The sequence below is a fragment of the Cnephaeus nilssonii genome (assembly GCF_951640355.1).
Source record: "Cnephaeus nilssonii genome assembly, chromosome: 20".
Taxonomy (NCBI): Eukaryota; Metazoa; Chordata; class Mammalia; order Chiroptera; family Vespertilionidae; genus Cnephaeus; species Cnephaeus nilssonii.
The window spans coordinates 28958696-28972574 of NC_137091.1; the positions used below are offsets into that span (position 1 = coordinate 28958696).

General features: G+C 51.3%; 1 protein-coding gene across 1 annotated transcript in view; it reads right to left on the minus strand.

The window, feature by feature from the left end:
* Positions 1 to 13879, minus strand: part of COTL1 (coactosin like F-actin binding protein 1) — a 43105-nt gene that overhangs the window by 13086 nt on the left and 16140 nt on the right. The window contains exon 3 of the mRNA XM_079800167.1: positions 1432 to 1589. Within this exon, the coding sequence (XP_079656293.1) occupies positions 1432 to 1589 (158 nt within the window). The remainder of the gene's footprint in view (positions 1 to 1431; positions 1590 to 13879) is intronic.

Consider the following 13879-nt stretch of genomic DNA (forward strand, 5'->3'; position numbering starts at 1 on the left):
CCGCATAATTTATGCAATTATGTTAAGTAAAAAAAAAAAAAAGAAGAAGAAGAAGCCAACTAGAGCGTGATTTGCAGGCTATGACTGCATCAATGCACAGAGGTGGGGGAGCTCGCCCACACAGCTGGTAGGAAAGATGGAAAAATAGGCCGAGATAATGGAATGCTAGGAATTTTTGTCTTTCTTACTATTTTTTAAATAAAAGCTTTATTTTGGGACAATTTTCTATTTACAGAAGAGTTGCAAGAGACTGTACCAAGAGTTCTCATCTACTCTGCATCCCAATCTCACAATTGTTAGCATCTTGTCTTACTGTATGCTCGGCACCACTAAGAAGCCAGAATTGGAACATTGCTGTAACTAAACTCCAGACTTCATCCCCATTTCCCCAGTTTTTCTGTACCAGGAGCCAACCCAGGATACCACGTGGCATACAGCCTATTTGTGTGTGTGTGTGTGTTTTGTTTTGTTTTACAATTTAATGGCTTTGGGTGTATTCACAGATGGACAACCATCACCACAGTCCATTTTAGAATCTTCTCATCATCTGAAAAAGAAACCCCTGCCGGTTAGCTACCACACCTCTCTACCATGGGTTTTGAAAAATCCTTTTGCAAAATGGAGAACCCTTTGGTAAGGAGACCTCTCTCTCAAGTCAGCTCCCTTCCCTTAGTTTTTCTTTCTGGAATTCAGAGTTTCTTTTCTCAGCATGACGCCATGCCCTAGCCCCAACCTGGGAAGTTTCCAATACTGTCAATTTTCATTATGTCCAGAATGGAAAGAAACTTTGCAATAGAGAGCTCTACCAGGAGAAGCCCGGAGACAAAACCAAGGGCACACCTGCCTATCCCTCCTTCCTTTCAGTCAAGTAGGGACTTGGGAATAAGTCAGCCCTGGCCAGTGCCCAGCTACCCAGTCTAGGCGTCTGTGCCATTGCTGATAGATCCTCTGTCATTCTATAGCCACCAAAATTACCATAAAGCCCCCGCTGGCCCTCATAATGACATTTATTCATTCAAAAAGTATTATGGAGTACCTACTGTGTGCCAGGCACTGTTCAGAGAGGGCGCGCATGACTTCTCACCTTGGGTCCTCATGGCCACCACTGGAAGTCAACCAGGCTCCGTCATGATCCAAACGGGTAGTGGCTGCCACTTCAGCCATCCCTCCAGCCCCTTCTCCACGAGCCATCTGCCCCAACCTCAAAGGTGAGCTGCCAGCCGCCATGCCGCTAGTGGGTGATCGGTCACAAACGCAGTTACCTGCCTCCTCGCCCGCACTCCGGAAACCATGGTAGCGTTTCCCGCGTGGTTCGAGACAAAGCACAGCTTGCTGAAGTCCCCGCTAACTCACAGACCCAGCAGCCAAACTGCCCTCTCTGTCCCTGCTGGGGGTGACCCTCAGATCCAGAAGGAACACGAGGCCAATTACCTGCACGACCTCCTTCACCAGGGTCTTGTCTGTGCCGGTTTTGGCTCGCTGCAGGCCGCTGACGTTCTCGCCGATCCACGTGATGAGGGCGAACTTGGACCTCTTGCTCATGGCGTCCCCGGTGGTGAAGCGCACAAAGGCGAACAATCGGATGTCATCTGCAGCCAACAGCAACAAGAGGGCAAAGGGCTCCGTTAAAACACCCCAAAAACACATCTCCGAGGAGGGGCTATAAGTCACAAGTGCACCCCGGTTAGTGCGACCGGGGCCCAACACTGACCTTGGCCAACATTCTGTCATTTGATCCTGACAACAGCACCCAGGCTCTGATGCCCATTTCACAGATGGGAAATGGAGGCTCAGCGGGGTCACCTGACACTCCCAAGGCCGCAGAGATCACTGGAAGCCACGCTGGATGGGAACCCAGCCTCTCTGGCTGCTACACCTGCAACCCTCCCATCCCTCCTCCAGTCAAAGCTCACGCTCTGGATCTCACTCAGGGAGAAGCTCCTCAACCCTTCTAATCCCCAGCCTTTGACCAGGAATGGGGGAGCCACATGGCGATGGGAGCGGGGCTGGGGGGAGGGTTGGCCTGGGATACAGCTCTGGGCCCTCTGGGCATGTCTAGCTTATGGCTGGACAATTAGGCCATTAAGAATTCTTAATGTTCTCAAGAAAGAAAAGAATTATTAATATTCTTCCATTAGCTGTGTTCTGCGTGTTGCAGCTTACATATTCATTTCTATAAAATGACTCTCGGGGCTACTTTGTCCCATTGATCTACGTTTCCATTTCATTTTGTTACCACACTTTTCTCATTATCGTCACCTTAGAATCGCTTCCAGTCCACCATGCTAAGTTCCCCAACCACCACTCTCTGCATTACCAAAGTATTCTTGAGTTTTTAAGAGTCCCGTGTGGTGCGTGTGCGTGTGTGTAGATGCCCCACTAGGATAGACTAGGTTGGCTCCACCTCGGCACTCCTGGCACTCAGGGCTGATCACTCTGAGGTGGGCACCCTGGGCACTGTAGGATGTTGAGCAGCACCCTGGCCTCTGCCCACCCGATGCCAGTATCACCCCTCCCCTACCCAGTATGACACCAAAAACAGGTCCAAACGTTGCCCAATGTCCCCTGGGAGGCAGAACCAACCACCCCTAGTTGGGAATGAATTTCTAGATACAGTTTATGTCCTCCCTTAATCGGATCCTTTGTGTTTTCCACTGAAATTCAGTGCATTTCATTGAGAAATCACATATCCTTGCTCTGCTTAATCCCTACATAGTTCATATTTTAACTGTGCTGATCAGTGAGATCTCATTATGGTCCCTAACTGGCCAAGGCCGGCACGTGGGAGGCTACTGGTTTGGGTTATTCATCTGTACCAGCCGCTCTGCTCAGCACTGATGCTCTTCGTGGCTCTTAGTTGTTAGCTTTAGGATCTCTCGGGGACCCACTGACAGTGCAGAGCTGTGCTTCTCCAGCAGTTGTGTACATTCGAATCGTGGGGGTCTCGCTAAAGCAGATTCTGATTCAGCAGATCTAGGTGGCGCCCTGGGGTCTACATTTCTAACTGGAGCCCAGGTAATGCTGACGCATTTGAGGTGTTTAATTTATTTTTCTTTAAATCAAGGTGCCTTTCTTCCTATAATCTTTCTGGGTGCCTCCATGCTGAATCCCACACAATGTCTAGGTTTATAGTGAGATACTGAGACCATTAGCCCTCTGAGAGTCATGGAGACACAGTATGGAGCTGTTCAGGTTCATTGCCTGGTTCCTGCCTCAAAGCCCAGCACTGTCAGACAACAACTCCACTGTCTAATAGGGACCCAGATGTCCCAGGGAAGCTGAGACACAGTTCTCAGCAGTCCAGACTCCTGACGCAGACTCTACAGTCCAGGCCACAACGCTGATTTCTTAAAGGAAACATCCATCATGATGTCCATTCACGCTGGCACAGCATCGCTATTTATAAAGCACATTTGTTTTACTATTTCATTTGGTCTTCACACGATGCTGTACAGTGGGTGATGAACGGGAGGGCGGGGGCGGGGAGGTACTGTCATCACTTTCATCAACATCCAAATCACCGTTTGATAGATGAGGCTCCAAGTCATGTGGCTCACCCAAAATAACGTACTAATAATGACAAAGCTGGACTTGAAGCCAAGGACCAGGATAACTCAGGTGTGTCTGCCCACTGGCCACAGAAGTCCAGTGGGCACCCGTCGTGGGACCTGACCGTGGGGGGTCAGTGGATGACAAGGCCGTGGGGACAGAGAAGAAAGGATGGTCTCAGGGACACTTCACAGGCCAAATCCACAGGATGTGGTGACCCACCAGCCATGGGAAGCAAAGAAGGAGTCCAGCGGATTCCCACAGGAGGGCGGCCTCTGTCTTTTACCCCAAAGACCCTGGCTTAGTCCCCTGACATCTGAGCCACAGCTGCCTCCTCTGTAAAATAAGGTGGGTTGTTTTGTGTGTGTTTTTTTGTCCTTCTCACTTTTTTTCTTTATTGAAGTAAAAGCCCATAACATAAAATTCACCATTTTAACTATTTTAAAGCATAAGATTCAGTGGCATTTAGTACAGTCACAGTATTGTGTGGTCATCAGCATTGTCTATTCCAGAACATCTGTATCACCCCCCAAAAAGAAACCCCACCCCCAGAAGCAGTCAATCCTCATCCTCCCCTCCCCTCCCTAAGCAACACCAATCTGCCCCTATCTCTGGGTTGGCCTGTTCTGGACATTTCTCACAGATGGAGTCACACACCATGTGGTCTTTTTGTGTCTGACTTCTTTCACTCAGCATGTTTCCAAAGTTCATCCACACTGTAGCGTGGTCAGTCCTGCATTCCTGTCATGGCTGAATAATATTTCATTATATGGATATGCCACAATCTGTTCATCCATTCATCTGCTGATGGACATTTGGGATGCTTGCAACGTAGGGTGATTTTGTACCACCCTCAGTAGTGGATCATGAGGATTAAATATGAACGCTGTGAAAGCTGCCTGGGTGTCAGGCCTGGGACATGATAGAATCTTCCCCCAGAAGCTGCAGCCACAGGGAGGAGCTGAGGTGGGGGGTGAGGAGTGGGGGAAGCACAGGAAATGAGGCTGGTGGGCCTGAGGAACTGAAATTCATGCAGCCACATGAGGCTGGTGCAGACAGCGTGGGGGTGAGCTGCCGAGCATTTCCCAGCAGTCACGCGGTGCTTGGGAAGCCAGCGCATTGTTTTGAGTAGTGTTATTGGGGGGAAAGGAGAACCAGCACCAAAGTGTTTAATTAAATTGCAGCCTTGACCTGAGGGGGAGGCGGGCCGCACATCAGATGCCAAGGCAACACAAGCAAAAGAACAGGCAGTCTGTTTCCATGGGAACCACCCCAGTTCCCATTTCCACATCGGTCGGCCTGGATATTTGGGTTCTGTGACAGCATTTGGATTCCAACCGCCCCATCTCTGGCCAAAGCCTCCAAGTGGGAAAGTTGCAAATCGTATGTCCCAAGTACCAGCTCAGGACCTGGCACAAGGCGGGTCCGCCAGTCACACCTCCCTCCCCCAAGGACATGGGGAACCTGGCCTGGTCCTGCAGGCAATGGCACTGAAATGATCATGGCAGCCGAGGCTGTTTTCCTGAGTGGCTGTTGGGCGCTTATCTGACAATGGTTTGACCAACAAGACGGCTGACTTTTCTGAAAACCCAGCAGTCACATTATGCTTACAGATGTTTGCATAGATTTGGCCCAACCCTGAAACGTCACCTGAGTCTAAGATGAAAAACCTGTTCCGAGCACCATTTTCATCGCTGCCCGCGCAGACCTGAAGCCCCTCTCTCTCCCCCATTCACCCTGCAGGACGCTGTGAGGCCACTCTGACTTCCAACCGGTCTGTGCAGGGAGAAGTTCAAGTTCTTAACTTTTCTTTTCTTCAACCCTCTCGGGCTGCCTTTCCTCTTCGGGACAAACTTAGGCAGACCAAACACAAACGCGCAGCCACGGCACCAACAGAAGTGGAAACGTCCCCTCCCCTCATTCATCTCCTGCTAATATCACTCACACACACAGGGAAACGCGGGTACATCGACTGAGAAAGGCATAGCTACACCTGATCATTTATGTATAGGGTGCGTGTGCGTGTATATATGCATGTGTCTGGGTGTGTGTGTGCATGTATGTGCACGGGTATATATGTATGTGTGGCACTAAGATGGCAAAACTGGCCAGGAGAGAGCTGATACTTGAGGTTGCTGTCACCCTCCTGGCGCCACTTGGTCCCCAATGGGGCCAATAGCACATCTTTGCAGACTGAGGTTCAGGAGCTGAGGGTGCAGCTCCAGATGACCCCAGTGGGAGAAGCCCAAACACTCACAGCAGGAGACCCCCTGAGTCCCCTCGGCAGGAGGCCTCAGCACAGCTGTCCACAATACCTGCGCACGGGGCCACGCACCTCAACCTTCGGCTCTATGGCATCCAGGTTGCGTCCAAGTTCCAAAACCCACTAGAAAATCACCCCTACTTTGTACCAGCTCTGTGACTTTGAATGTCTCTAAGCCTCAGTTTCCTCCTCTGAAAAATGGGTCACATACCTACCTCATAAGGGGGTTGTGAGGATTAAATGGGGGTCGGCGGGGGAAGAAACATGAAGGCCTTGGCGGATGGGATGGTCGTTATCTTTCTAGCCCACCTCTCCAGTGAAACTGCTCTCAGGTCTGCAGGGGCCCAACTGCTGAGCCCAACAGAGAGCGTCCTAGCCCCTGCCTTCTTCACTGGCTTTCTATACCCACCGAGTTTATGCTCACTGCTCTGGGTTTCAAAGCAGGGGCACTTAGGGGGGCACACAGCCCTTTAGTCACTCGTACCATGAGTGTTTCTTAAGGACCTACTATGTGCCAAGCCCAGCTAAGCACTGGAGGGTACAGATTCCAGGCGTCCTCAAACTACGGCCCGCGGGCCACATGCGGGTGTTTTTGCCCTTTTGTTTTTTTACTTCAAAATAAGATATGTGCAGTGTGCATAGGAATTTGTTCATAGTTTTGTTTTTTTTTTAACTATAGTCCGGCCCTCCAACGATCTGAGGGACAGTGAACTGGCCCCCTGTTTAAAAAGTTTGAGGACCCCTGGATTAAACCAACGAGGGTCCTAAGGCTAGCAGGGGCCGACGTTTATGGGGTGCTTACAATGTGCTAGGCACATCACATTTATACATATTTGCATGTTTCCTTTTGACCTCTCTCTGAGGTCAGCACCGCTCACAGTCCCATTGACAGAGGAAACGAAGGCTCAGAGTGAAGTGGTAAGGAGCCAGGTGACTCCTGAACTGCAGAAGGGGTGAAGTGTAGACCAGCCGTTCTCAAGGTGTGGTCCGCGGAACAGCCACATCGGCATCACCCAACAACACGCTGGAACGTGAATTCACAAGCTCCGCAACTGGGGCCCGCACACTGAGCCTCAGTGAGCTCCCAGGGGCGTTCTGAGGCCTCCACACCTGGAGAACCACTGACCCAGAGGAAGAGGTGAGAAGAGGAAACGATGGGGCTTTGAGCATGGAGAACCCGCTCCACTCCCGGTAGAGAGAGGGGGTGAGGCAAAAGGTCTCGTGGGCAGAAAAGCTGATGTGCCGAAAGTTTGGCCTCCACCCCTTCTTCCCACCCGCACACCTTTCATTTGAAGGAAGTGCTCACGTAAAGGAGCTTCCTGTGTGGCCTGGCTTCTCAACAGTATCGTTTACAGATTTAGAGGCATCTAGGTGTGGTTCCTGCGTATCTCACCATCAGAGGCCATCGGGACTGTCCTCCCAGAGACGCGCTCTCCGCCCAGGTCCCGCGGCCCGAGAACGAGCAGAGCCGTATTGAGAAGAAGCCACGGAACCAGGGCACTGGGCATCAGGGAGCTCCTCCTGTGACCTCTCAGTCACCTATTTGACATAAGCCATCATCAACAAGGATTCCCAAATGCATCACAAAATCCCGTGGAGCCTCCTCCAGGGAAGATGTCGACCAATGACAAACCAAGGTCAGAAGTCCCGTCCCTGAGGACCGTCGGCGCCACGGCAGGGCCTTTCGGCGGCGCCAGGAGCTCCAAGTCCAGGTGGACTGCACGTTAGGTGTCCCTGATTTGAGGCTGTGGACACCCTCCCCGTCCCATCCCGTGAAGAGTCTTGTTCATGGAAAGATGGTCCTCACATGACATGAATAAAACTCCACTCTCAAAAGAACCTGACCCTTTGGTTGGCCTATGAAGCCTCATCCAGGCAGGCAGGCAGCACGGGAGAGCTCCTGGCCCAGCCCGCCCACCAGCCCTAAGGACCCCTGAGAGCCCTGGGCAGGGCTCACCGGGTCCAGTGTCCTACTTCCCCCTGCAGGGCTCCTCGCCTTCGCTTACTAAGGAAGCTGGCATACAGCATCAAGTCCTCACGGGTGAAGCTCTCCGAGTAAGGGCTCTGAGCCCCAGCTGCCATTGTGTGGAGTTCTCTCCTTTGCAGCCCCATCCTCCCTCCAGCTCTCCTCTAAGCCTCCTCCTCCCTCTGAGACCCTACATTTTCCTTCTTTCTCTCCTGCCTTACCACCCCCTCTCACTCCCTCCATCTGTCCCTTTTCCTCCCCTCTCTCCCCTCCCCCCTGCGCTCTCCCCATCTAGGATCAGCAAGGAGCGAGTAACTTAGGAAGACAGACAGAGAAGGCGGGAGGAGCAGGGGAGCGATGCTGAGCCGTTATACAAGGGAACGTGGGAAGAAACACCACCACAGAGAGGAGAGGTGACCACAACAGGGCATGAGAAGGAGGTAGGGAAAAGGGGGGGGGGGAGGTCAGACTGCTCTGGAATCACCAAGGCCACCAGGATGAGCTGCGTTAATATTTTCCCCAAAAACTCGAAGGGCATGTAATCCACACCCACCTTTCAAGGGCTTCCCCAGCCTCCCCAGCCAGATTTGACAGCTCCGGAGGTTCAGGGAACCCCTGAGGGGCAGATTCTGCCCAGTCCTCCCCGTTATTCTCACCAGCGTGACCCCCACACAGGATCCACACTGACTGAGGGCCCCGCCTTCTCCCCACAGGGACCTAGTCTCCCCCTCTGGCCTGTTCCCAAAGCCAGCCCCGGCCGGAGAAGGACACACCCAGAGGAGACAGGGTCTGCCACGGGCCAAGCAGTGTACAAATGGCTCACACTTTTGCCAATACTTGGGACAATTTTTTTTCCCGTTACACACAAAACACATACTGGGTGTAGAATAATTAGAGCTATAAATAAGCAAAAATAAGGGTCTCACCACCTAAGGAAGCCCTGTAAACATTTTGATCTTTTTACCTACTTTCACATTTGTCTGGTTCCTGTTATATCCCACAGTGCCAGGCACATAGTAGGTACCCAATAACCATCTGCGGGCCAACAGAAAGAAAAGAGAGAGCGCGTGCGCGAGAGAGAACTAAGCATTTTATCATTTTCACCCAACACTGAGCTTCAGAAGGAGACAGAGAAAGGGGGAAGGGAACACAGGGAGGAAATTGCCCCAGAGCTCCTCCACAAGATCGCAGCCTCTCTAAGGCTGACCCGGTCCTGGACAGACTCCCTAAGAAGTTATGCAAACAAGGATCCGTGAGGAGAAAGTGACCCACACACCACAGAGCTGAGCTGTCAGCTTCCACCAAGCCAGCTCCCTGGAGGAGGTATGAAGGGAAACGGGAAAGAATTCTCCTGCCACCCAGGGCAAGGCGACAGCTGGACAGTGGCCACACCAGCACTCACTCCCAGCAGGCTGCAAGGGGCGGGGGGGGGGAGGGTGGGCAGGCAGCGACTGAATGACAGGAGGAAGGCTTCAGAAGCAGAAAATGTCCTCTTGGGACCCAAGGGGACGCAGTTCTGGTCGGGTGCCCTCACCCCACCCCACCCCACCAGGAGACTAAAGGCTGAGGGTCAGAGAAGCCGGGTTCCTCCCTCGAAGGGAGAGCTATCATATTGAAAAGCCCCATCTCATTCGCTCTCTCTTTTTCAAAGGGACTTTTATGGTTTCCCTGGTGGGTACAACCCCTCCTGTCCCACTCAAAAAAGATTTTCTGAAAACCTTAAGAAGAATAAAAAATTAAGAAAAACCCATCCCAGGAACAAAAGCCCTGTGTCCATTTTCGTGTGCTCCTTCCTCAGCGAGCAGGATGGAGATTCTGTTGACTGCCGGGATCGACACTCGGTGTGCGCATGTGTATAGTCCAGTCCGCACGGAGACCACACTGTGTGTGCGGCTTGCTGCTTTGCCCCACCGGTTCCTCAGAGCAGAGACCTCCCAAATGATTCCTTCCTCACAGAGTTTACGCTCAATGTGGGGTGACCCAGCTCTCCTGGTCTGACGGAGAGAGAGCACCAGAAAATGGAGTATAGGATAGCCCGAGGAGGAGAAAGATGATTGCTTCTGTGGAATCCCCTCCGGGAATGGGTTGATCTGGATACCCAAATTATCAGGAGCGCTGGTGGTTTTCCCCTCATGACACAGCACCGGGACCTTTCTTATAACGATGACTTTTACTTCCTTAAAAGGAAGTCAGTGTGTGATAGCCGACTCCACCTCTGACTTGGAGATCGTGGCTGCAGCAGTTCCTGGAGGCTCTGAGTACAGCATTACAGCACCTACAGCCAGACACACAGGGGCCCTGGAGGAGCCAGGGTCTGGCTGCCGGAGCACTGAACGCCCCCCTGGTGTGCACGGCTCTGCATTCTTGCATCTGCTTTCTATAGTTTTGTTGTTGCCATCAGTTAGTCATTTAACACTTATTGACACTCTGTGACCCAGAGACTTTGCGGAAAAAGACACAATCCCTAAGCTCAAAGAATACACAATCTAGCTTGGGGGGTGCGGGGTGGGGGAAGTAGGTGAACACAATGTAGTCACAGAGCCGTAGCAATGAGAGTTATCACAGGGTGAATAAGGACATAAAGAAAGAAGGAAATGAACTCTGCTTGGGGTTGGTGATCGAGGCAGGCTCCACAGAGGAGGTGATGTTTGATATGGGATTTGAAGGATGACGTGGAGTGTTCATCCAGCTACCAGGGTAGGCACCAAGGGGATGCATGTTAACAACTTGAGTGAGACTCTGACGGAACTCCACAGACAAAAGCAACAGCTTCTGCAGGCAAGTTCAAAACGCCTGCTTCTATTTTTGCCTTACCACAGGCTAAAGGGCCATGTAATTAGCTTATCATTACAGTGTTTAAAGGGAGATTAAAGGCTCCTCCAGCTTGCTCACACCTACTCCAGGAGGCCAGGAATCTTCCCTGCTATCTCAAGTGCCCACAGTGGTGCCTGACACACTGGTCACGCTCAGTAACATTTCTCGAGTAAATCAAGAGCCTTTGCCCCATCTCCTGTAGCCCCGTCTCAGTCCTGCAGTTCAGTGGGAAATGCCATTTTATAAGAATAAAAACAACCGCCCTAGCCGGTTTGGCTTGGTGGATAGAGCATCGGCCTGCGGACTCAAGGGTCCCAAGTTCGATTCCGGTCAAGGGTATGTACCTTGGTTGCAGGCACATCCCCAGTGGGGGGTGTGCAGGAGGCAGCTGACCGATGTTTCTCTCTCAGCGATGTTTCTAACTCTCTATCCCTCTCCCTTCCTCTCTGTAAAAAATCAATAAAATGTAAAAATAAATAAATAAATAAATAAATAAATAAATAAATAAAAGAATAAAAACAACCTCCTTTCTGGATTTTAACGGGGTGGCTTCCACCTGCAGAGAACAGGAATGAACAGACCCGCAGAGATGAGCAGAGACGGACGGACAGGTCACAAGTAACTGGTCCGGACAAATCTGCCCATTAAAAAAGCATATGGGAAGGGGAGACCAACAGCAGGGTGTTCCTAGAGTTAGCGACGCCTGCATCCTGTGCGGGGTTCTTCTTTACCTTTCAGGCTCACAAGGCCAAGTACAACACCCAGAGGAGCAAAGCCAACTCTGAGCTCAGCCGCCTGAGGGAACCAAGAGACCGTCCGTGTGCCAGCCAGCCCCCCCCCCCCCTCCTTCCCTCTCCGATCCCCAGTTCCCTGGGCTGGAAGATGGCTTCTCCGCCCCTGACTCAGAGCTCCAGGGGGAAGGGGATGGACGCACAGACAGCTTCCCATCCCCCTGGCTGTTACCGCATTCCCAGCCCTTGAGTTTGCCCGCACATTTACAGCTGACTCATTTAACTCTATTGATTAACTTACTTCGGAGCCCACGCGAATATCCAAGACAGAACCTCCACTTTTCTTTAAGTCCTCATTTCGGACGCAGGGGGTTGAGGCAATGAAAGATATTTCAGCACCAGCTCCACGCAGGGCTGGATCGGAGGATGAAAACACAGTCAAGGGTATGGCGCTGCGTCTGGGTGGCAGTCCTCCTCAGAACTAGAAGATGGGGTAAAGCCCTCAGACCGAGGCAAGTGGTAAAAAACGCTAGATAGCCCAGCCGACGTGGCTCAGTGGTTGAGCATCAACCTACGAACCAGAGGTCACGGTTCGCTGGGTTGCAGATTCAAACCCCAGTGTGGGGCATGCAGGAGGCAGCCGATCAATGATTCTCTCTCATCATTGATGTTTCTACCTCTCTCGCCCTCTCCCTTCCTCTCTAAAATCAATAAAAATATATTTAAAAAAAAAAAAAACGCTAGAGAGTGATGACGACGAAGGCGATGGTAACCATTATGGAACAAATGGAGGCAGCGAGGGAAATGAGAACCCAGGCGATCAAGTCCACGCAGAGCGAGCCGCACAGGAGGCGGTGGGGTTGGAGAGCAGGCAGGTCTGAAATGGAGGGGAAAGTGACAAAACTGAAAATGCTGACCTAGGAAACAGCCACAAAAAGGACCAAGGTGAAATTCTGGAAGGTCTTAGAAGTGGTGGGAATAAAATGCATGCTGCGTCCTCGCGGTGGCCTGCGACGCCCGCCATGCTCTGGGCCCCGCCCATTCCCCGACCCCACCACCTCCCTGAACACCTGGTGCCACGAGCCTTCTCCATTTCTGTCCTCCTGCTCACCTCCTCTCTTCTTTACATTTTAAAAATTGATTATTGCCCTAGCTTGTTTGGCTCAGTGGACAGAGTGTCAGCCTGCAGACCAAAGAGTCCCGGGTTCGATTCCGGACAAGGGCATGTACCTCAGTTGCAGGCTCCTCCCCATCCCGGACCCTGGTCAGGGCTCCTGCAGGAGGCAACCAATTGATGTGTTTCTCGCACATCAATGTTTCTCTCTGTCTTTCCCTCTCTCTTCCACTCTCCCAAAAAATCAATGGGAAAAAAAATATCGAGTGAAGAATAACCAAAAAGAGAGAGAGAGATTATTTACATACCATAAAAGTCACCCCTTTTGTGAATTGTACCCTTTAAGTGTACAATTCATTAATTTGCAGTATATTCACAAGGTCGTGCAATCATCACCACTGTCTAGCTCCAGGACACATCATTACCCCAAGAGGAGACCTTGTACCCATTCATTGTCACTCCTCATGCCGTCTCCACCCCTGGCAACCACGAGCCTTCTCCATTTCTGTCCTCCTGCTCACCTCCTCTTAATCTGCCTTTTATCTCCATGAATTTGCTTGTTCCAAAAACTTCAAGTAAACAGAATCATACAATGTGTGACCTTTCATGTCTGGCTTCTTTCACTCAGCGTAGTGGTTCTGAGGCTCGTCCATGCTGCAGGTGAATCAGCGTTTCATTCCTGTTTATAACTGAACTAGAGGCCCGACGCATGAAATTTGTGCGTGGCTACAGTCCCTAGGCCTGGCCTGCGATCAGGGCCATCTTCCCCAGCTGCCCGCAGCTGGCCCCGCCGCTCACCCCCAGTTCCCTGTTCACCATTGGGTGATCGGTGCCTGACAGCTGGGGCCGTTCCCGCCTGCTCATGGGCCCCACCCACGCCAAGGGTGGCCATCAGGCAATGGGAACCTGCTGTCCAGGGAAAGGGACCAAGAGGTGGTCAGTGCGCCTCATAGTGACTGGTCCAGCGGTCGTTCTGGTCATTCTGCCGTTAGGGTCAATTTGCATATTACCCTTTTATTATATAGGATAATATTCCAGTGTGTGGATAGGCCACATTTTGTCTATCCATTCATCAGTTGATAGACATCTGGGTGGTTTCCAGTTTTGGGCTATTATGAATAATGCTACTGTGAGCATTCATGTACAAGTTTTTATGTGGGCACGTGTTCTCATTCCTCTTGGGTGTATTTGAGGAGTGGAATTGTTAGACTTAACCTTTTCAGAAACTGACTTGCCACATCAGCTGTACCCTTTTCCATCCCCACCAGAGGGTTCCGATTCTCTACATCCTCACCTACACCTGCTATTACAGCCTCCTAGTATGTGGGGCATGATATCTCATTGGGGATCGATTGGCATTTCCTTATTACTCACGATAGCGAGCATCTTTTCTTTTTTTTTTAATTTAATAAATCCTTATTGTTCAGATTATTACAATTGTT